The 24,216-nt window shown below is 37.7% G+C and overlaps 1 protein-coding gene across 1 annotated transcript in view; it reads right to left on the reverse strand.

The window, feature by feature from the left end:
• The window catches only part of usp43a (ubiquitin specific peptidase 43a), a 122,952-nt gene that overhangs the window by 86,140 nt on the left and 12,596 nt on the right, over positions 1–24,216 (reverse strand). The window contains exon 3 of the mRNA XM_008414659.3: positions 3,492–3,589. Within this exon, the coding sequence (XP_008412881.2) occupies positions 3,492–3,589 (98 nt within the window). The remainder of the gene's footprint in view (positions 1–3,491; positions 3,590–24,216) is intronic.

Below are 24,216 nucleotides of genomic sequence, written 5' to 3' on the forward strand. Positions count from 1 at the left end.
CTGTACACATGGTCAGTAATAATACTCAGATAGGTTGTGAATTACACCACCTCCGCCAGCCTGAAGTGTTGACAAAGGATGGATCCTCGCTGAAATTGAGACTCACTGGACCAGGCAACACCTTCCCTGTCTATTATTGTCCAATTTTTGTGATCCTGTGTGAATTGTAGCACATGCTCTGTTTTTACCAGACAGGAGTAGCACCTGATGTGTTTTTCTGCCTGAGGAAAGAAGGCCTTTTTGCCCACACAGCTGCTACACGATGGATATTTTCTCTTTTTCAAATCATTCTCAGAGAAGAGGTTGTGGATGAAATTCCTGGCCAGATGTTTCTGAAACACCCAGACCAGCCCATCTGGCCCCAGCAAGCGAGTCACTTTCTTGTTACTTAAGTCCCTTTTATTCCACATTTTAATGCTCAATGTCAGCTATTCATCTTAGTAACATCCATTTGCCTCAATGCATTGATTTTGGTATTTTCTTTGGCTGATTGACTGCTGAAAACCATCTGAACAGATGTACAGCGGACGCCCGGTGTTAGGGACCACATCCTACTGCGAGATGCTCTATTTTAATAGCTCAAACACGACATTTACTCTAATATGTATTAATGCACACAGTGGAAACAGTCTTATCATGGTCTTTCTTATCTCTGGTTTTTCTTATCCATCGTCTTTCTTAGTGCCAGTTGGGTGTTACAGCCAATTGGCACCAAGGGAAATAAAAGCAGCCAATTGACTGCTTTGCATGTGCCTTCCTTAAACAGGAACAGCAGCATTGTGCTAAGATATTTTAACTTCCCAAACTCCATTGTCATTCAAATATCTTGGATATGCTCTATGAAAAAAATATGCTTTTAAAAATGTTTTTTTTGTGTGTGTGTGTTTTATGCCTTTTTTTCTTCCTCTGGTTTACTTTTAAATATCTGTGATACTAAAAATAGTCTTCAGCCCTCAGTAAAAACTTCCCCACCGAAGTGTGTAATCAAAGAAAGATTCATAGTTTGAGTTTTGAATCGACTGCTCGCTGATAACTGTTTTACATGTTTTCTTTTGATTTAAATTTAAGAAAAAATCTTTATGCTTTTCCATTCATATGCTAACAGCACCCTCAACTTAATTTCAACGACCATAATTAAAGTGATCACAATTTGCTTGGACCAACTCATAATCACAGTGCTAACTTTTAGTTTAGTTAGAAATTTGAGGGATATATCTGACTCAAGTTTTATGTTTGAAAAACAAATGTGTTCAGCTGTTCAGTACAGAGGAAACCAAGTGTTTAGAGTGGAATAAACTGAACCTACACATCAATCCAACTCTTGATGGTTTTAAATATTATTTAAAAACATATATTTCCTCACTGGTTTTCAATCCAGTATGAGAGACGAGACAAAGTTGTAGGTGAGGGATTGTTGTTTATTTTGTCGTTTTGTACTTTGTTGTCATTTCTGCATAGGACATTGGTCAAAGTTGTAGTTGTTTTTAAATGTGCCTTACAGATAAACTGGAATACTCAGATCTCAAGACCATTTTTGGGTGCATCTTTAGACTCAAATCCTTTCTATGTCATCTCTTCTACTGGGTTAACAGTGTTGTACACTGATGCAAGCAAAGTATAAAATGGTTTGTCTGTTTGATCCACGTCATTTAAGGTGAACTTTTGAACATTGTGTTCTAGGCTGGAAAGGATCAAAAACATCTAGGACATTACAAAGAGCATAGTGCAGTATCCATGACGGCATAGGGGTGCAAAAGTGTCTTTGGCTTACATCACGTACTCCTTTGTAAAATGGACCATGTGAAGCTGTACTATAAAAACATGCCTTACAGCCTACTGGGCAGATACATTGTTGCATAAAGCATTAGTGACCTGTGGTGCCCGCCAGTCGGTATACTCATGTAAGATCCATTAGAAGACAGGCTGAGCCACAAAAACAGCAGAAAGTAGCACTAAACTGGAGATTACTGGACACATTAAGGGGGGAGTATAATATAAAATCAACTTTTTTGAGCTCTATTTCATTTTATAATGTCATTACGTCATCAAAAACATACATGGAGATTTTTTTTTTCTTTCATACCTGTTTGAGAAATCCTTGAGTCTCCGGGGTACTTAAGCACTTTCTCTCATAAAACACTGCCTATTTCCAAAAAGCTCCTCCTTGAAGCTGCAGTTTCCGCCTCAGCGTTTTCCTCCCCCGCACCCATTTCCACTCAGCTCCTCCAGACTAGTGGCAGCATAAGTTAGCAAATGTCTGGTGGAACTGCAAGTCTGCTAAGCTCATCATAAAAAACTAGGTCTCAGTCCAACACTGCCAGCAATGGTTGTAGGCAGCATAATGGAGATTGTTGTGATGACGCGCTGAAGGCGGAGTGTCAGAAAGAGCAGTAGCTTCTTAAAGAAACAGAAGCCCAATTTCAGGGCATAAAACTCACATATCTTTTAAGTTATTTTTTATATACACAGCATTTTAATAACCAAAGGTAACAAGTTACTTGATTGTGTTATAAAATGGCAATATGTGCCTTGAAAATACATAATACCTTCCCCTCCATCCCTTTTCTAAAACTGCTTAAACTTCCTGTGAATTACAACTTAAAATTTGTAACTCATTAAAAAAAGGTTAGCGGAGATCCTTATCCTCAAGAATGAAGTAACTCAATTCTACATAGATGAAAGCAGCTAACTTTGTACTGCAAGTGAAGTAAGGAGAGCCGGAGCTGTAGATAAATCCCATGGATCCTCCATAGGTCTGTCTGACCTATTTTCATCCATTCCCACTATGTCTGAATAGATATACTCTCTAATGGCATGTACTGCCCTGCGCTTACTAAAAAAAAAAAAAAAAACAACCTTAACACCTTATCTACAGTACACAGCAAAGCACCCTGAATAATTCATGAGATATCCAAGTTTTAAAAGTAGTCCTCCTTATTCTCACTTTCCATTCTTTTGCCAGAAACACCTACAGGCTGCAGAGGCGAAGCAACATTCCGTTTGATATTATTCTCAAAATATAACAAGCAAAAAAAAAAAAAAAAAAACAAGGAGCATGTCTACAAGAAGTTCTGAAGTGTTTGAACATATGCATTAGGGATCCACATGAATGTTTGGGCTGATATTTATATCTTATGTCAATGATACTGTTATGGTCAACAACCAACTATAATTGACAGACATTTTTCCTTTCAATACCAGAAAAAAAGACCATACAGCTGAAATTGCTTCTCTGCCTCTGCTAAACACCCAATCCTACACTGTATCATTATTACAGCCACATGCCCAAACAAGCACCACATGGCCAACCATTCTCTTTTCCCTTCCAAAACATACGCACAAACAGCAACAAGATGGAAATAAACCTGGGTTGCTAATTTTGGCGCAGTTGTACATGATCATAACCAGAATGTTAAAAAAATGACTAAAACCAGCCAATACTGATGCTAATGTAGATGTATCTCCCTGCTGTTTATCTCAGCAACACTCACCTGTACTGAGCCTGAAAGTGTTCCTGGACAAAGCTGTGGCGACCCCGAGGCTGCTGTGTGCTGGGTAAACTGGAAGGATTCTCTGACGCACTGGTCGCCTGTAGGCAGAAAGGTAGGGAAGAGGCACATAAGAAAACAATCACTGTAGGAGATAATCAAACTTTCAAGACAATGCTGTTGAAAGCAAATGCACAAATACAGGCAAGGCAATGTCTTTTGTGTCCACACGAGTCCAGAAGCTAGCATTCTGTCTATATTACCTCACTTCCAAATCTTCTCCTCTCACAAATTTAGCACTAAATAAATAATTCAGGCAGATAGATAATCTTAGATGAATAGAGAAGAAGACTGTAGAACAGAATTTGTTGATTTTAAGATTGACCAGCCATGACCGCTGACTGGTTGATCAGAAAAATCTTCTTTTCCTCAAGCACAGAGTACACCGTACCTAACAACAGGCCCAACAACAACGCTCTTCAGAGTGGAAGTCATTTCTACAGCAATAAGTCTCAAAGTTCCCAATTTTCCCCTATTATCAACAACGTATACAACTGCAGTCTGAAGAAGCAGTAGTTAGAAGTCACTTAAAAATATAATTATTTTTTTAACAGGGGAATCACTTCTGTTCCTGGAGAGCTGCTTTGATGGGTACTACTCATTTTACTCACTTTGTACTTTTGCAGTTTTGATTAATTACTAGAGCTACACAATATCAGGAAAATATGTAAGTGTGATATTATTGTTCATAATTGCAATTTCAGTATTGTTGGTTATCATCCAACCCACATTTTTCAGAAGCGTTTCCTTAGTTACCATGACATAATGTCCCCACCACACTTTTAGTTTTAGCAATAAAACCAAATCTGGTTTGGGGAACAAGGGGCAATTATAGTCCAGCCACCTGGCGAAATATGCAGAGTGTGAATGCACAACATTTGAGACATGTCCTCCAAGTAATCATGTCTAAACAGTCCTCTGTGACAACTGCTGTTCAATATAGTGAGCAGCTCTGTTTTAATGCCCATCATTTTTAGGTAGGAGCGATTTACCTGAAGTTGACTTCAGCAGATACCAGAAAGGCTGAAAGGATTACAGAGTACTTGCTTATCTTTATCCTTTCAAACCTTCAGCCTGATTCTGTTATGCGACATTAAATTTGCAAATGCTGGCGGCATTTAGGAAATTCCCGAGTTAAGGTAAGGGTCTGCAATTTCTATTGAGTAAACACAGAGACAAATATTTACAGGTAGGACAACCATGCTGACATGGGATTTTAAAAAAAATCTGTTCTTAACCAGTAGCTGTAGAAGATGGTTTTAATACCTAAAGTATTGTGCTAATGTCCACTGAAATAAAAAAAAAATAGCTGCACTGGACTGAACAAGCAGGAGATACTTCAAACATAACAAAAAATAAAATAATGCAAATCTAGAAAATTGAAAACAGCAACAGACTGATACATTTATGTTATTTCACCAATGCTGTTCCAGTGTCAAGCCATGACTGCAAAGGCAAAGAACATAGCTTCTTCAATGTATACCTAACTTAATTTTTTTTTAAAGTCACTAATACCTAAAATAGCTAAGTCTGAGTCATCTTCGCTCAGTAATAACTTCATCAAACTTCATCGTCAGTGCAACCTGACAGTAATATCTGATCAATCATCTGGCCAATCTCCGATTAGCATCAGTCAAGAAGAAAATTGCCCAATTTCAGGCATCAGCCATTTTCTAGGTGCATTGACATCTTCATTGTCAATGAAGATGACATGTGATAACATAAGATTCAAATGATGGGTATATAAAACATTCAGCTGTGATTTTTTTGGAGGTAGACTTTCACTACGGTTTCCACATGTGACCTTTGAAACTCATTATTCTTGCTGTTTTGTATCTGGGAAAATAGGGCAACAGACACTCAAGTGTCCAACCAAAACCTCCTGTGACTCAGCACAGACACACCAAGGTACCAAAAACTCGTCTCGCCCTCCCTCTCTGGGGAACTGAGACTTTCTCTATTCGTCTTGAACCGTGTCCGCAGAAAAATGACAATCTAACTTTGACAAGACTGTTCTTTTGTTTGGACAGAACCCAATCATTGCTGCATTAATTTTGAACAATAAGCTTCTTTGCATCTGCATAAACTTCTCCAAGTATGACTAACTTAAATACGTACCAAGGTAAAAAGGACCAAGAAACACATCTGGTGTTCCCAAGCTTCCCTTCAGTTTCAGATTTGACCTCATGCTCGTTTTGATATGTGGCTCAAAGTATTTTGACAGAAATTTTTTTTAACATTTTCCAGGATTAGTTTGCGCAATATTAAGCGCAACAAAAGAGGATTTCAAGAAAACACGGCAACACCAAATGTCTTATTCAGGTGAAGTGCAACAGCCTCTGAAAATAAAATTTTAACCTTTATTTATAAAACAATTGACTTCAACTAGCAACTGCATAGCCATTTCATCTGCTTTCCTCCATGTTTCCACAATTTTTTACCTGTCTTCTTCCAATTTCAATGTTACACAGAATTTAAAAAGACCAATGCTTATAAAAAAGTGACTTAAAATAAAAGGAAATGGGAAAAATCTTTATGTAAAAAAAATAGTTGTTGACACACCCAAAAAGTCCTCGTAGAATCCGACTTCTGCAAACTGTCACCCATTGCATCAGGCAACATCCCAACCGTCAGCAGCCATCTTCAAGGGGCCAGATGATGCTAGGTAGGAAGGCTAACATGAACTCTTCAATGAGTTGCAATGATTTCTTATTCTCTAACTGTGAATTTCTCTTCCCCCATGAATCTGTGCTCTGATCGGTCTGAGGAGTAAAATATTTCTCCAGCCCAGCCAGGGGAAATGTTTTCTGCCCCAGATGCAGGCCTTTGTCTGTCTGCTGGTGGGGGCTCAGGTTCCCTCTGGATATCTCTGCACTCCAATTCCTACATGAAAACATATGCTGGTATCAAAGCCCTGCTGATTTCCCGAAGCACACACAGGCATGTGGACTGTTCCTGAGCAACTCCACAGAGCCTCTTCATCTCACAGAGTTGGCCTAAAAAAATCGGAAATCGATGCAATAGAGAAAAGGAAGAAGAATGTAGTTTGTGTAGCTGGGAAGAACATATAAGATGAGATCCTTCAGCTGGAGATAAAAAGCTTGATCTATAACTAATTGGGTGCAGATTTCAGTCAAAGAAATCAACTTTAAATGGATTCTTAGAAGATATCTATGTGCAAAGGGAAAACAAAAAAAAGTGAACCTAATTAAAATGATGTGTCTGAGTTTCCTGAAATGAGTAAAATTACTCATTAGTTAAACTTGTTATATCCAGACTTTGGTTAATCCACTTTGGATGTCACTAATGGAAATTACAGCCTACTTGCCATAAAGTGTAATAGCTTTCAAACCACAGAGGCAACCCTGTCATTGCTCTTAAGCCCTTAATGAGGACGAATTTGGAAAATCCTCCATATTAAACGAGAGAATAGAGATAAAATAAACAGTGGCCAAACTAAAAGATACAGAATTTGTTATCATCCCAAACCACATTTCCAATCAACATTTTGGCTCAGAAGGCATCGCACATTCACCTCTGCTGCCAGCCGCAGCTCTGAGTCATCCTTACACATTCAGAAAAACTGCTGCCCGCTCACTCACAAGCATCCGGGACCGAGTACTTATTAATAACTTGAATGCCACAACACTTTTCACCTCATTTCCTCATCTTACTCACTTTCTTTGCCACAAAGCAGAATGAATGATGTTTATTGCTTTGGCTAAAAACAGGAAGACAGAAAAGGTTCCAGATAAGAAGAGATACATTTGTGAAGCTGATGATGTTCATTTTAATCCATCAAGGGCAAATCTGATAGGTAGGAGGCAAAATTTAACCTACCTACACTGAAACCATAAGAGTCTGAGAAGATTTGCCAATAATAAAAAAATACCACAGGAAAACCATGGTGTGGGATACAGGCAGTCCCAGATAGCCATTACATGACAACAATAAGCCATGAAATGGACAAACCCGGCCAGTGAGACAAACATTAAGTAACTACCAGCAGGCTGAGAGTGTCCAGCAATTATCCCTGCAGAAAACATGGCTGCCATTTACTATATTTTATGACATCTTGGCATGAAGGTATTGTACCAGAAAATTATAATCGGCAAATGAAAAGCACAACATCCACCAATCAAAGTATTGATGATGCTTGTTAACAATCCATGTCAGCATATCTGAAACGCAAAATGTTACTTTTTTGGACTTGAGTGATTCAGTAATTTGACTCAAGAGTTTTGTTTTGAATGTTTCCTAATCCACCCAGGTTCATCTTTTTATACATCCCGAAATATACACATTCTGAGGGTCCACATTATATCAAAAATTCTACAAATAGCTGTTTGGAGGACAACATTAATTTGCTTATGTAGTCCCTGTTAGATTGGTGACCTGTCCAGGGTGTATCCAGCGACCACTGCAGAAAGACCCACCAGAGAAAAATACTTAATATGACAATAATATACTCAGCCTATTGGATGGAGTCTCCAATACTGTTTTCACCTGGCACGAAAGAGTAAAACTAAAATGCTGAAGCTAATGAATGAGAAAACAGAGAAGGAAATTTTTTATTTAAGGCAAATTGCCACTGCGTGATTTAGTAATATCAAGCAGCCTTAACATGGATATGCAAGTTCGTTTGTAAGGACTTAAGAACCAGGGTGATGTCCTTTAGTTTTACTGTAAATGTGAGCAGCAATCAGTTAATTAACTGATTGCTCTTTGCACTGATCTTGTTTTTGTGAAGTAGAAATCTCTGACACAAAGAGAAACTTTAGCAGTTCCAATAAATTTTATTAGTCACTGAATGAATAAGTGGCCATAAACCATTTGTATTATGATGATTTACAGCAAGTTCTACCAGAAAGTATTGGAAACTGGAATGTTGTGGATTTTATGAAGTGGTTCAGTCACAATGATCTAGATGCGCTACAATGAAAATGTCCTCATATTAATCCGATATTTTATATTTTACAGAACAGAACTTCTCTCGTTTAGTTGCATATTCAGAACTGTTAAACCTCTCAGTGTCACTCTGAACAGTCACTGCATTAATAATTAGTTCTTATTTAAGATAACTGTTAGCAGCATAGTGATGCAATTAGGTTTACTGATTTATCTTGAACATATATTACGTTTTTTATTCTCACCTAATTTCTAAGTGTTTGTTACGCTTTTTTTTTTTTTAAAAAAAAAATTAAAATTGATATAAACTCAAACTGTTTTTTTTTTTTAAAGAATCTCTTTTTGCTTAGAAAAGTTTCACATCTCATCAGAAAAGCTTCTTGAGTTCTGGTCATTAGTTACATTTTGAACTAAAGATGATCAGATCAATTTTTTCTAATAAATATCTCTTTATCTCAATGTCAAAAGAAGCTATGTTAGCAGTAGTTACCAACTGTAGCTTTGTCTGTGCCCAACATCTTGACTCTGGCTGTATTCTTTGTGAAACAGATTTTATTTTCACAAAGAAATTGTGGTCTTTCTACACCGCTATTATAAATCACAGTTTTATGAATTCAAACTAGGAAGTCAGTATTAAGGAATATTTTGGGTAAATTTTAAAGTCCTTTGTATCCCAGAGATAATCTACAGATCGACAGGACCTCACTTTACTCTTACTTGTAAGAAAAATAAATTTGCCAATTTATAATCTCTATGGAAACAAACAAACAAACAAACAAAAAAACAGTAATGGTGTGAATGTTGTGGGACCACCACATATTAATTAAGGTAGCACTGTTTCACGGCAGAATGACACCCTCAACACACAGCTTGTTCGTTGCTCACTTGCTACTAAATTTAGACATTTAAGAAAATTATATGCTTTACGCATCAGAATCCTAATAGCTAATTGTAATATTGCTGGTTTCACAGAACTAACTGGGCACCCTTAAATAACTTGAGGTTGAATAAGGGACAGAAAACAAACGGAGAAACAACAGAGCGAAGTCCAGACTGACTCGGAGAGAGATAAGGGAAAGCATTCCAGAGGAGGGGAGGAATGAAAGAAATGCTGTCCGCGCAGTAAACCAGCTGAGTCACCTTTATTCTTTCAGCTGGGGGCAGCTGCTAATTCGGCCCATTCAAACCTGGCTTATAGAAACAAGGCGAGCTGGGAGATAACCCCACACGCACTCTCAGCCCTGCTCCTCTGCCCTCTTCCACTCATCAGCTTTCTCTCCTCTTTGTTTCATTTAACTTGTGCCGCTTCATGTGGCTTTCTCCTGACAAACTGATGAAACTTTATTCACGGCTTCTCATTCTTTTGTTGCCAAAACGCAGCTTCAAAGCATCTTTCTCTGATCTCAGACCTGCCCCCTCAGGGCGCTGCGTGCACCCACTTCATTTTAAACGGTGCCAAGTGCAGCCGGCCAGCCTCGTCACTCTGTGGCTGTTACTATGGCGATGCTGGCGAGCCTAAACAGAAGCAGCACAGAAAAATAAGCAGCCTCGGACAAGAGCTAGAGGCAGAGATCCGACGGCCAAATCTGGTTTGGCCGGAGCCATCTCTCTCTCTCTCTCTCTCTCTCTCTCTCTCCCTCCCTTCCCCTCCCGTGTGTTTAATCTGCATGCTGGAGGTGTTTATTCCCCAGCAAATATTGATTTAGAGAAATAAAGGAGTTGATGTCACACGTTTAGAAAGAAAGGGGGAGAATGTATTACTTCTACAGAGGATAGGCCCTGTACGGCTGTTTGTGGTCTCTCAGGAGGCAGGGGAGCATGACGATCGTCACTGCCAGAAGCGTTGGACCCATCAGAAAAGAAGCAGCACAGCTGATTGGCGCTTGGCATCCAGCAAACGATTGAGAGAGATCATGTGCAAAAAGAAGAAACTGAGAAAACTCTCAATTTAAACTGGCAAAAATCCCCCAGTGGGAGAAATAACGTTTGGCCGTTGACAATTCATACTCACTTGAACCACAGCTGAAGATCTTTGCTGTATGTTTAAAGTGTCTACATAAGAAATGGAAACTTACAATTAAGGTTGCACATACTCATTTATGCAAATGTCAATAATTTTGGGAGTTTAACTGATTTATTGAAAATGTTTCTCTGGGGGTTGGACTATAAGGAAACAAAATACAATTTTAATGATTTTTAGCTTAAAGTCATTGAGGACCTTCTGTAATCCACAAAGGGTCTAAGTTGTGGATTCAGGCTCAAATATATACATTCACTACTCATATTTGCTTTAATGTCTTGGTCACCATGAACTGTAACAGTTTCAAACCGGATATTTTATCACTCTTTTTGGAATAATTCATAGGGTTCATGTAACCTGGGTGGTTTTTGTTAAGAGCTGCACAATCTAAAGCATTGCAACCGTCATCACAACATCACTGTGCAACATAGCCGAAGCAAAGGACTGCTTGGACATTATATTTGGTAGGTTATAAAAATCCAGGTGATATGATTTCAAACTCAAGCAAGTTAAAATACTTGTCCATTTGGATGGATCTGGCCCACATATGATACAGATCTTAGTGATAAAAATGGTAAACAATCAGGAGCTATAGTGATAATGGAAAAATAGAAAGAATTGAGGAAAATGTGGATGAAGCTTATTCACCACCACAATATAAAAATATATCACAATTTTATATTTCCTAATATTGTGTAACTGCAGTGGCTTTCTGGCACTGAGCTTGCCTTTTAGCATATATGTTCAGTAGAGCAGAGGTGTGAATTTCAGTGTTATTCACTCCAAACAAATCTTTAGCATTATTATCCTGGTGGAATATCTGCACATATGTCCAAAACGTCCAGGACTTTGAAAGTCATCTTCCTCCATCATTTAATCTGCTTTTTGCACTGCACCAGTACAACAGGCAGAAAACAGTCCATCAGTATGATGCTGCGGACACCAAGCCTAACAACTGCTACACTGCAATTAGGTTTGATAGCTTCCTTGTTTCATTGAAGTCATAAAAGTCATTGATTTCCTTCCTGAAAATCGCAAGGTCAGAAACCAGAACATAAATAAACTCAGAGAAAGCAATAATACAAGACTCAGATCTAAATTTTAACAAGCATACGTAGTCTATCAATAACCAGATGACTACTTTAACATTGCCAGAATTAAGAGCTTTGTGTGCAACAGGAAACAGAAAAAAAAACATACTTTCATTTGCAACAACTTAGATCAGTATAACAGTATCTATACAGGTCTACATAAAACAATAAAGGAACAGCTTCCACTCATCCAAAGTACCCAACACCAGAAAAATGGATCACATTAAACCAGTTTTTAAATTATTGAAGTTTGCAAAAGGACCTCAGCTTAGCCATAAAGGTCACACAGAGCTTTATCATTTCTATCATGTCTTAATTTTGTTTTTCTGCTGTTATCTGATGCTTTGCTGATGTTTGATGTATTTGTTGTTTTCTATCTCCTATCCTTTGTTGTTTTCAAAGCACTTTGTATTGCACTATTCATATACACAAAGTAATCCAAAGAAATGTGCAAGCCTTCACATTGAGTCTTCCAATCATGTGTCTTGTCATTGAGCCAAATAACCAAATCCTTACCTACTTTGTCTTAAAAACAAAAACCTTCTCTCTAGAAGAAATGTGGTCCCTCTATGAGGGGAGCTAGCCAAGCTAGAGAATAGATTGAGATTTTTTATTTATTTTTCATATTTGGCATGCACTCAGTCCAAGTTGATGCTAAAAAGGTTTTTTCGACCCCTTCTAGTTGATCTGGAGCCTTTATGGTCCTGGGTTGTTAAATGAAGTTTAATTCACTTTATATAATGGAGGTTGGGTCGGACATTTAAGACTTGGACATGAAAAGGCTGAACACAACTGTGTTCAGTTTATTGATGGCTACAAAAAAAGTGTTTCTCTCTAGTGAAGACACATCACAACCAGCTTCAACTTATGAACTACATTCTTGTACAATTAAGCTCAAATTGTTCCATACCCCTGGAAAATTAAAGTAATTTTACCAATATGCCAATATGTTTCTTCTGACAAGAGATAATAAATTTCCTGGTAGGGGGATTAGGGTGATGCCAGATGTAAATATCTGGAGCTCCTCAACAAAGATAAGTAATCAAAATGCCAGTGAAAAAATGCAAAAAGTTGCCCAGCGGTTATAAAAATGTTGCTATAAAGTTTCCCACTGACTACTGAGAAGGGTATACTTTCTTTTTTTAAGCTATTGCGTTGTCTTTTAAGAGACGGCCATCTCATTTCCTATTAGAAACAAACTTCCTGGTTTAATAAATTGAATCTAAATCAGAGGTTTGAATCAATTGGGGCTCAAAAAGAATAAAATTTCAAATTACCCAATTTATATGGGTAATATAAATTGTTTATATTAACCAATACGTCTAAAACAAAAGTGTAAAGATGAACTCTACCAAGCTTTCAGCATCCATTCAAGCTTTAACAGCTTTCGCTGTATTGATCCACTGGTAAGAACAAAACATACATGATCAACATCCTTCTTTGATTTAATGGTTTTTGATTTATGTACTAGTTCATTAGCATCCATCTGAAAACAGGCTTTTTAAAAATGTTTCCCTCACATTCCAGTGAGAAATTATTCTACCATTAGTGTCTAAAGGGGCTTTTAGTTTGAGCCACACGTCTGGGTCAGTTTTCTAAAATCCTTTATCCCTCTGAAAAATCTGCCACACTGGCACATTAGCACTTAAGCTGCAGTAAAACCTTAAAAAAAAAAAAACTATGAGCACCAACAGAGGTAGACACACAAAATGCAGCAGAGGAGTAAATACTATGGATAAATACTATCCATTGCTAAATATCACCTGTGCAATTCCTTTTATAATGGTTGCAGATCTTTGTTTGCATTGTTTTGTGATTAAATACGAAACCACTGCAGAAACAGGCGAGAGGAACAGGTCCGACTGCATAGCAGTGACAAGTCCTGTTTGACAGGAAGACACAAACACATGAGGACTGAAAGCCTGGCAGAGTGGGCGTGGAGCAGGAAACAATGAACAACCAGCCAGAGAGCGCTTTTTGTTCACCTGAACCAACAAAAGATTTGTCCACATTTCTTTTCAGCTTTCCCCAGTGGGACCAGTTCTGAGAATGAAACGCTGATCATACGGATAACAACGTGTGACGATGGCTGCTAAATCCCTCAGAGGATTTCACCCTCATTACTCCTGCTGCATTCCTGCCAGGTTTTAGTGACTGTATGAGCGGCCGCTGGGAAACAAGGTGTCCTCTCTTCATTTTAATTATTGCAGTCAAGCTCTCATGATCTCATTTCAGTCTCAGCACTGAAAGCTCGCTTTCACATCGTCCACCCAATCTGCAGCGCAAAGCAAAAGTTTTAATAGACTTTCTCATGTCTTGCAACTTTACAACCACAAATGTCAGGGTATTTCATCTGACCAACACAAAGCACTGAATCCTTGTGAAGTGGATGGAAAACAATATGTGGCTTTAGACACTATTATCAAATGATGTGAAAAGCTTGCCATTTAAATGAATAAAACTCTGTTTTAATATATTTTCAACATGTTTCATGCTCCTACAAATAATCACATTTTAAGTCTTGGCACAGTTTCTCAGCTTGATTTCTGTTTGGAGATTTACTGGGACATTCTAACACATGAATATGTTTTGATCTAAACCAGTCAATTTAGGATGAATGATCAGCTTCTCAAACCCCATCAAAGAACTACTAAGCGCCAATTCCAGTAGCATGTCTTGAGTTTGTCGCAAGCTGTGACTTTTTTCTGTCCCCCCGTCATTGATCTGAGTTGTACGACGCCCTGACCGTATTTACTCTTCTATGGACCGAGAACTGAAGGAGACCCAGAAATGGTGCGTTATGGGTTGGTTGTAAGGATCCTTTTAAAATGGAAAAAGAGTACCGAGCCGCACTGACCCCTGCCGTTACATCCAGTGAAACTAAGGTATCAGGACAAAGGCAAATGACTGCAATCATTTTTATTTAGGGGTATTAGAGTAAATGGGGGCTAAATATAAATGTATACACCTTTCATATTTCTATTTTAAAGTTCGAAGAAAACTATGCGTCATATTCATTAAGCTCACATTCATGCGCTACTTTGTTTTGGCTTGTAGCGTTAAATATCGATGAATTATTACTATGAATACATCTTCAATGCACTATAGCTGATTTAAAACCTGTTGCGTAAGTCTCACAGCCAGAGAATGCTAACACCACCAGCTGTATTTTAGGATGTGTCTAATTACAGGGTGTTAAAGTCAGACCACCAATATCTACAGACTATGGCAGGACATGTCGCTATGTAGATGTAGTGTGTTACTAGTGTGCATGTTCATATTAAAAATGGTTTAACTTAAGTTTTCGCCACATTTTCTCTGTACAATTCATGTTAAAAAACAAGAATTATACAAGAATTATTTGAAAAAAAAAAACAAATGTTACTGTGTGTATGGTAACCTATTTAAGTAAAGAGAAGTCAACCTTGGAGAAAGTGGGATATTCTTGTTTTCAGGGATTTTTTCCATCTTAAATCCAGAAACAATGAGATTTTCTCTATAAAGAGAAAATGTTTTCTATGCACACTCTGTGTTAAAAAATATAGAGAATCAGAAACTCTTTTATGCAGTCTCTAGGCAGAACTTGCCAGTCACTCATATTTAGATCTGTATTTTCTTCACAGCTGATCATTTCTGCAGCAAACTGCATTTAGCGCACACCACAGACCCAGATTTTAATCAGTGCCTCTTATCAAGACTAACATCCCATCAATACCACTAATCTTTGATCTATTTGTTTCAGGTTAGTAACCGGAAATATTCTTTGATTACTTGGACTCTGCTTTGTACCGCAAAGCATGTACATGTTTGTACCTGGTTCAAACATGTACATGCTTTTGTACATGTGTGAACCAAGAAATCTGCATGGAAATGACAAGACTAACAGGAAAAACAACACAGAAGGTTCTAATTAATGTTTTTTAAGCACAAGGTGCCAAGTGAAAACCCCAAATTCTCAACTTTTCCTGATATGTGAACACACAACACCAAAGCGCTAACAAGTTGCCCAAATCACAGCTCTCCCTCTTGTTGCTGTGAAAGTTGCAGGAAGACTCAAAGTTAGGAATTAAAAGTGAAGAGATTAAAAATGCAGTTAGTGGAAGGATAAAAGCAGCAGCTACGAAGCTACCAAGAGGAAATTATTTTCTAAAGAGTCATAACAGCTGTAATGAAATTCTACATGAACATTTTATTTTATAAAATCCCGGAGACTGGATTTAGTTAGAAAGTCTGCCACATAATCTGGAACCTATCCAATGATGGTTGTGTTTTGGGTCATGGTGGTTTTGGTACAGTAAGCTCTCCTGACATAGATAATAGAAGTTCAAACATGACTTTGTGTTTTTATGATGTAAAGCACTTTAAACTGCCTTGTTGCTGAAATGTGCTCTACGACTAAACTTGATTGACTTGACTGACTGATAACAGGCGACTGTCATCACAAATCCTTATTTAGAAAAGCCTTCAAGTTGGCATTCCAACTGCATGACATCAGCCTCGGTTCAATTACCAAGCACTGCAAGCACTGCCAGTCTAGATATTCTGCTAAAGCTGAGCTTGTGTAAACCATTAATTAACTCAAATATTAACTCTTTAAGTATGTTCATTAAAAAACTTCAGAATCAGATTGATAAGGAAGTCGGAGAATAAATCATTTTTAAAATGGTTTCAGAATGCTTTGAATGTATCATATGGTAAAAAGAAAAAAACAATCTCCTTCCTGTTAATGTATTCCTTCTTCAATTTGAAATAATGTCATGCTTTCAATACAGACAGAGCTTTACCTGTGTTTTTGGACTACTTGAAGAAGAAGGTCCTCACCAAACAACACATTAATTTGAGCATTTCGAGTGGAAATGTAAATTAACTACATGCCATTGAATTACTTAAAATTATTCAATAATCAATGTATGTATTCTCAGCTGATAAAATGAGGGAGCAAATGTACACATTAAAATAAATTGTTGAGTCGTCTAAAAGGAAAGCAGGAAAAAATATTTAGAGAGATAATGACTTCTGATCCGAGGTCAGCTGGAGGAGATAGACTTCAGCAACTAGACTAAACTCAAGAGAACAGGAAAGTGTTTTGTCTGCATACGTTCTCCTCGTCGTCCCAACAACTCAGACCCAAAAAGTCAAGAAGGATGAGCAGCAACCAGCTAGTCCCGATGATGTACCTGCAGCAGCCTCACATGCAATCAATCACTGGATTAATACTGCTGCCACTTACAGCTCTTCTTTGTGAGGCTGTTTTTCCTCCTCGGGGAACATATTGCATTTTTCATAACTAAAAGATGTCCCCAAATTTATCTCTACTAGGACCTTTCTTCCCCTCTCTCTCTGTTTACGTGTCTTTTAATTTGCTTCATTAGATTCCAACAGATTAATAAGCTGCATAAAATCTACCAACTTCTGTCAAAGTGAGCCGGGAGAGACATGTCTTCACTTTTCAGCGACCTTTTCTGTAAAGCCTTGCAAGAGATGCAAAGGAATACAAAAGAACCCAGCAGAGGTGGTTTCATCTGAATAACTCACAGCATCCACCAGAGAATTCACCTTTCTTCTCTGTAGAAGACATCTGCTCGAGGGAGCAGGTGAGGATGAAGAGGCCATAGATAAGATGTAAGGATAAACAATCTTGAACGAAGAGTTTCATAATTCACTGTGCCTCACCCTTTTATGATGCAGAAGTAAGGAAATACGCACACAGATGTCTTAATTCCAACAGCTCACAAGATTTGTATGTACTTAAAAAACCCACGTGTAACAGGCCTTGTGTGTCTTCCATACAGACAGTATTATGTAAAGCTATTTTTTCTTTTTTTTAATGACATTCAAACCTCTCAAAAAATTGTGGAAGAGTTCCTATAAAGCGCTGTCCTTCCAATGGCAGTGGTCTTAGTCGTAATGGATTTATCTTTAAATACAGCCATATTTAATACATTAGAATGAGGCTCAACAATCTTCAGAAAATACCATTCAATCATGTTTTAAACATACTTTTTTATTAAAACTACATTTCTGTTTTTACAATGTTAAATAATGAGATGTAATACTCAGAACTTAAAAGGTTTAAATTAGCTGTAAGCAGAAAAATCCCCATAATTAATGGAAATAATGGCTTAGAAACATGGATCTGTGTGTAATTAAGCTATACAATGTCTTTCACTTGGTGAACTTAGTCACTAAAATAAATAAACATCTCAAAAATATTCCAAGTTATTCAATATGGCTGTATAAGAAGATGTGGGAAAAGCATTAAAATATATTTTTCTACTCATCAGCCATGAGTGACCATTAATTATTCAAATCAAGAGCAGAGGAGTGCAGTTTTAGTAATATTTGCGATTAGTTTTATCAATGACAGTGACAAATACAGTGACATTTTAACTATATTTTACTGCTTTTACCACAAATTTCCATACACGCCACCATTTCCAAATCCAAGATGCTCCATCCAATAAAGAAGAGCGACTTCACTGTAACATGCTCACCTGACAGTTTTCTTTTCAATACCTCACTGATACTGAAAATATCAAAATCTGATTCTTCTCCTCACAGTAGCAACTTTTACATCAAAGAGGTCTGGCAGTGAAGCCAGGGAGCTCATAGTGTCGCGCCCTGAAGAGCCAAAAATGAAAAACTTCACAATCAACTTAAACTTGTGACGTGAAGACTTTAGACTTGACCCCAAAAGATTTGAGAATGAAAAAACTGATTTGTAAACAGCAGGTTCAGTGAACAATCAAGACATTTAAAAAGCTTAAATTTTATATTAAGCTTCACTCCTAACGTTAAATATTTTAACTCCCTTTGCAGCATGACTTTTCTCTGGAAAATATTTTTAAAACGCCCTCTCTGGAGCTCTCACGCTGCACTTCAATCAGAAAAACCCCAGGACCCTGAAAATGTCACTTCCTCAGGTTGCCGAGTGTGGGGTCCCGGCGGTGGCAGGGGTTACTCTGCTTTAATCTTACCTGTGTCAGAGGAGAGAAACAGAAAACACTGAGCACTGAAGGGGGAGAGTGACCAGATTGTAACCACAGACTTCACCTCAATTTCACACAAACTACTAACACCGATGGAATTACGAATTCCTTTCCGCATTAGGTCCTTTTAGACCAGTTGACAAAAAAAACACTTTCTAATAAAAAATAAAAAATAAAAATCCATCTAAAAAAATACAAAGGGTTAATGGTCCACATCTAATGCAAACGTGTCCTCCTGTTGCTCTCGCATAGGATTCACAATAGGATCCCGAGAAAGGCCGGGTGAGTCAACAACCCACAGGCGAATTCAACGACTCAGGTCCCAGACGACCCCACAGGAGGTTAAACTGCTGAGACACTCCACCAGACAGAAAGAGCTAAAACTGCCTTTTAGTCCAAAGCTCATGGAGAACCTCTTCTCGCCTCTGGTAAGAATCTTCAGTTGAAAAATGAACTGAAGTAGTGACAAATCAAGCTGAATAAGTTGGGACAAATTCCAGGACAATCATCAAAGCTTCATCTTTCACAGTGTCATCTGACTCCAGCATTGCTGAATCCCTGCATCATATGCACCAGGAAATTACAATAATATAAGACTAGGTAGTCTACGACGGAGGCCGTTGATCAACACATCAGATCATGGACCTGTAATCCTCCAATTTTCACCCCACCTTTCAACTGACTCACTGCATTCCCCAATGTTTTCTTTCAACTCCCAGAAGAGCGTGCGCTAAAAGGATACATCAACCTTTGGGTCCTGGAGTTTTCTCAACTCAATTCAGCTTTTAAAAATCAAAAAGTACTTATTTGTTTATTTGGCACTGCTGTCTCATTAGCAAATAATCCATCCTCCTACTGCCAGTAGGGTAAGAAAGATCCAATTTATAATGTGCTTGCTCTGAAATGCACTTATAAAAATGCCTGTGGTGAACACCATGCACTCACTGAATTAGGCAGTTTTCTCACCAGGCAAATCAGAGCAGTTAAGAAATCGTCTTCTCGTTTTCAGAAGTGCAGAAGAGGCCTAGGGGAGTTGGAGGGGGGGTAATGTAACACCGGTTATGAGACCTTTAATATTATCTAATCAGCCTCGTCTCTCAGGCAGCAGTAGTTCTGTTCAATCTAGCAGGTCAAGAGGAAAAAAGTTCCTTAACTAGTAATCAAAGCTATTTTAATGAGCAAGGCAGACGTTGCAAAAAGAATAATTTTTTTCCCATGTACTCAAAGAAACTCTTGGTCCATAAGAGGGGACTATGCCGAGCACCATGACTTCCAATGAAACGGGTTTAGTGAGCACCGATTTAAGGGAGGATTAACATTACTGAACTGCCTTTCCCACGTGCTCACATTCATGTGTAATGCTACTCAATATAAGCTGATGGTCTGTTCACCATGAATGTAGAGTTAAAAAACTAGTTCATTTATTCAGGAAAGGTAGGAAGCAGATAAACCGTTCCAATATTATTGAGAGAGAATAACAATCCTAGGGCATTTCTTGGCTATAAATCCAGAATCTATGGACCCAGAGGCTAAAACTAACAGCCAGACTGAGAATCGTTTAAGTGGTCAGTATGATTAGTTTTTCACAAATTGATTTCCAAACATTTATCTGGCAAATTTGATGGTTCACCTCCATCTTCACAGTGTACAACAATTACTTAGACAACTCATAACTCAGGTTTAGAAACTTGCAAGTCACCTGAAATTATAATTTGCTTGATGCACACCAACAATTTGGCCCTTTGAAAGAGATCTTCAGACACTGTTAGCAAAGAAATGAGAAGCCCCTCGCTGCGTCAGCTCGAGTTAAAGAACTTGCTGCCAGCTGAAACATAATCATCTATGCAGTAATTACTCAATGGGAGGTCCTTACTCATTTGTTTCATTAAATCAAGGTGGTGAATTTTATCTGGGGATGAAAGGCTGTACGTTTTCAGCAGAAATGGTAAAGGTAAAGAAGTTCCATTCTTTGTCCAGTAGGAACTCCAAATTGACTGCTTGCAACAAGCTGAGCACTGCCTGCAACACGTTTGCATCAGCAGCCGAGCAGACAGCAATGCAGAATCAGAACCTCTGTGATTTTCCTCATGACAGCCTGACGATGTTATGACATTTTCGCCGTACTCATTTCCATTCCGGTCATGAGTTATTCTCTGTATGGATGTTGAAATTTACTGGAAAACTGGCTGAACAAGCTCCTTCAGAAGCAAGTACAAATTTGTGGGCGTTCGTTTCATTTTGTTTCATTTTGTTTCATTTCGTTTCGTTTCATTTGGTTTCATTTCATTGCTTGTTTTAAACTGATTTTCAGGACATATGACAACAATACATATGTTTTGCTGCACAGCAAAAGTACTCCTACAGAGCTGGGCTACTCATGGTTGGCAAACATATTCCTCAATTATTGCGCCAGACAGACGAACAGCTAACATATGTTAATGCACTGCCACAGGTGTGCACATTCCTCTGTGAACGCCAGTTTCATTTTATCCAAATATTGACATAACGTAGGTACATCCAGATGATTTTTCTGGAAGCTTTTTGACTGCAAATGATGAAATTTCAGAGTAATTTCCAAGAAAACGCCTGGGATCAACTCGTGCGGGCATGTTAGTGCACACTAATGTTCACTGTCACTGACTTGTGACAAGCCTGTGTTGTGTCCTGTCTGCTATTTAACTCATGCTGGGAGAGATTTTAGCCTCCTTGCCAGCTTGAACATGATAAGCGGTTTAGAGAATGGATGAGTGGATTTATTGATTTATTTGGATTTCCATTAGCTAGATTTAAAGAGACAGGCAGCCTTTGTGAGTCACTTTCCCTGTAATATGTGAGAAAATGGAGAAAGGACAACAAATTGGGCATAATATTACAGGAACATACAAGACAAGTTACAGCCTCCAAAGTCATAATGGGGTTTAAATGTATCTGTCATGGTGTTCTCAAAGGACACTGATTAAAAAACTAGCATTTATTTAATACAAATGCTTGTTTAGATGATGGACATGTGGCCTTGATATTACTTAGTTTGCCAGCAAATCAGCTTGTTATATAAGCTTATGCAAATGTATCTCTTGTCCTTGGAGTCCAGATGCCTTCTCTGTTAGTTTTTATTGCACTGGACGTCAGCTGCAGAGTAAAATACTAAAGTAGAAATGAGAAACCAGCTAGTGGCCAGAAACTGACATTTTTCTCCAGTCCATGAACAAAACATACTTACAGTTTGTATTAACACGGTATGTCAAACAACAACAAGCTTTAGTTTAGAAGTTATTGAGTAATGAAGATAAAATGCTAGCTCCTGTACTTTCAGTATTAGCTAGGGTGTTAAATATGGATATGCATTGATCACCATTGCTAATACCTGCTTTTTGTATGATTTTACTGCTCAATACTGATTTAACTTGATCTTCTCTTGAAGTTCTATAATAAAATGACATTAGAACAACAAATTATGCTACATGCGTGAGAGCAAAATGGTTTTACTTATGATTCCAAACAAAAAATTTAATTGGTACACCGTCCCCATTTTAAAAAGCCTGCATACTATAATAAAACACAGCAAGTCTCTATGTGTGTTTCAGTGTTGATCCTTACTGTATTCTTAGAGCACCATCGGGGAATTTCACAACAGGAAGAATTCTGTCAGCTGTTGCATATTTTGGATACTTTCAATGCAACATCTAAATCTTGTAAGCTGCTCCTTGCTATTTTCTGGTGAAACAGTAAAACAATAAAAATAAAACTTTTCAAGACTGCCAGGTCCTGCGGTGTTCTGGAATCCATTTTTATTTCTGTTTAATGTTTATTTTTGGTATATTTTACAGCACTGCTGTTCACACATAATATAAAATGGAAAGAAAATCTGACTTTAGTCATTGGAAAAGAGTCACCAGTATTTGTTTTATGTGCCCATATTGTTAAGAAAAATATATACTTGTAGATTACGAGACAAAATTATGCACAGACAAATCAATAATGAGAACAACACTCATTTGCTGACCTAATCTCAATTTTGCGAGCTGAGTTATTGTAGATTCAAGGCTGTAACACTTCCCTGCCTCTCTCTCCCACTGAAAAGTAATTCTACTTTATCGTTTGTTGTCCTTGTTCTCCAACATGCTCCTATTATTATCTGACAAAAACCATTTCAGTCTTATCTTTTAAAAACATGTAACTGTGAGCAGTCATGGAAGTGGAGGCTAAAGCCTGAAAGATGTAACACTTGGAAAAAAAACAGTGCAAGAACAAAGGAAAAATCTATTAATAAAAATGTTAGGCTGACACTTGATGATTAAATATATGCTTAATTATGAAGTGTGGGATTCATTCTGTGTAACAATTATTTTGTAAATGTCAGGAAGTATTATTTATTGGGGGTTTTTTAAAGTTGAAAAACAGACTTGCTTTGAGGAGAGGGGAAATCACAACAGTTGAACTTTTTTAAGACGTTTTCAGGGACAACTTCTGCAATAGATTATCCACATCTCAAAACAAGTTCAAAGAGAATTAAACATGTTTTATTGCCATTTATCAGAGTCTTACTTAGAGATCTCTAAATAACAACTTTGGCGATTTTATTTGGTTTTATTGCTGGATAATTTATCCAGGGATTGGCTATACCCATTTTATCTTTAATTAAATGACGATAAACCAAACCTCCATTCAGTTCTTCACCAACCACTCTCTGAAGTTTTGATTCACAATGTAATTTGACCATTTTCACAAATTAAAACAAATTGTTCTTCACTGTGGCATCAAGAACAAAAAAAATTCTCTTTTGATTGAAGCATACAAGAATACAAGTTTTAAGAATGTCCTTCCAATTGCAACCAATAAATAACAGACCCAGGTTCAACTGGCTGTACTTGCTTGGTGACTGGAATTGGAATTCATTTCCAGTCCGATTGGCTCTGATTGCAGTACAATCTGAACCACAAATATCAGATTTTTTTTCCAGTGAATTCATCATAGTAAGGTCTACTGGACTGTGCTGAGAACAACGCTCTTCTGTGTGGACGTTTTTACTGGATGAAGAAGACTGAATGTTCGCCATAAAAAAAAAAAAGAAAAGGTATATATATTTGTAAATTGTAACTACAAATGGTCAGGACTGTAAAACAACATAACCATGAGTCTAACACTATGTAGAAACTGACTGAAATGTAGTACAAATTCAAATTCACTTTGACAAATAAACTAGGGGAAGAGAAAAAAAATCTATTTGTCAGTGCATTAAGATGGAGACACGGCCTATTCTGAATTGATTACTCCATTATTTTAATGTTAATCAACTAAATGCACCCTCTGTCCTTCCATGTCCTCTTTTTGGAGGAGCTGATTGATGGGTGGCTCAGCAGTGACTCTTAAACACCAACTGTACTCATTTATTTATTTAAAAATCACAGAGCACTGGGAAGCTATTTAACACAGTGGAGGTTTGTCACAGTGGGTGTTGATCACAGCAGGTTGCCACATCCAGTAAATCTGATTGTGATGCAAACAATAATCACAAAATCAATCCAATTAAGAGGTCAATTAGGAGATCCAGGTCATGACAAGAGGATGCTTCATCAAATTCCTCTGGGAATTACTTTTAGTATTTTTAGTCCTGATAAAACCATTATATCAGTGGATAAAGATGATTCTGTAAAGAACAG

Source organism: Poecilia reticulata, chromosome 1 (genome assembly GCF_904066995.2).
Source record: "Poecilia reticulata chromosome 1, P_reticulata-male-v2, whole genome shotgun sequence".
NCBI lineage: Eukaryota > Metazoa > Chordata > Actinopteri > Cyprinodontiformes > Poeciliidae > Poecilia > Poecilia reticulata.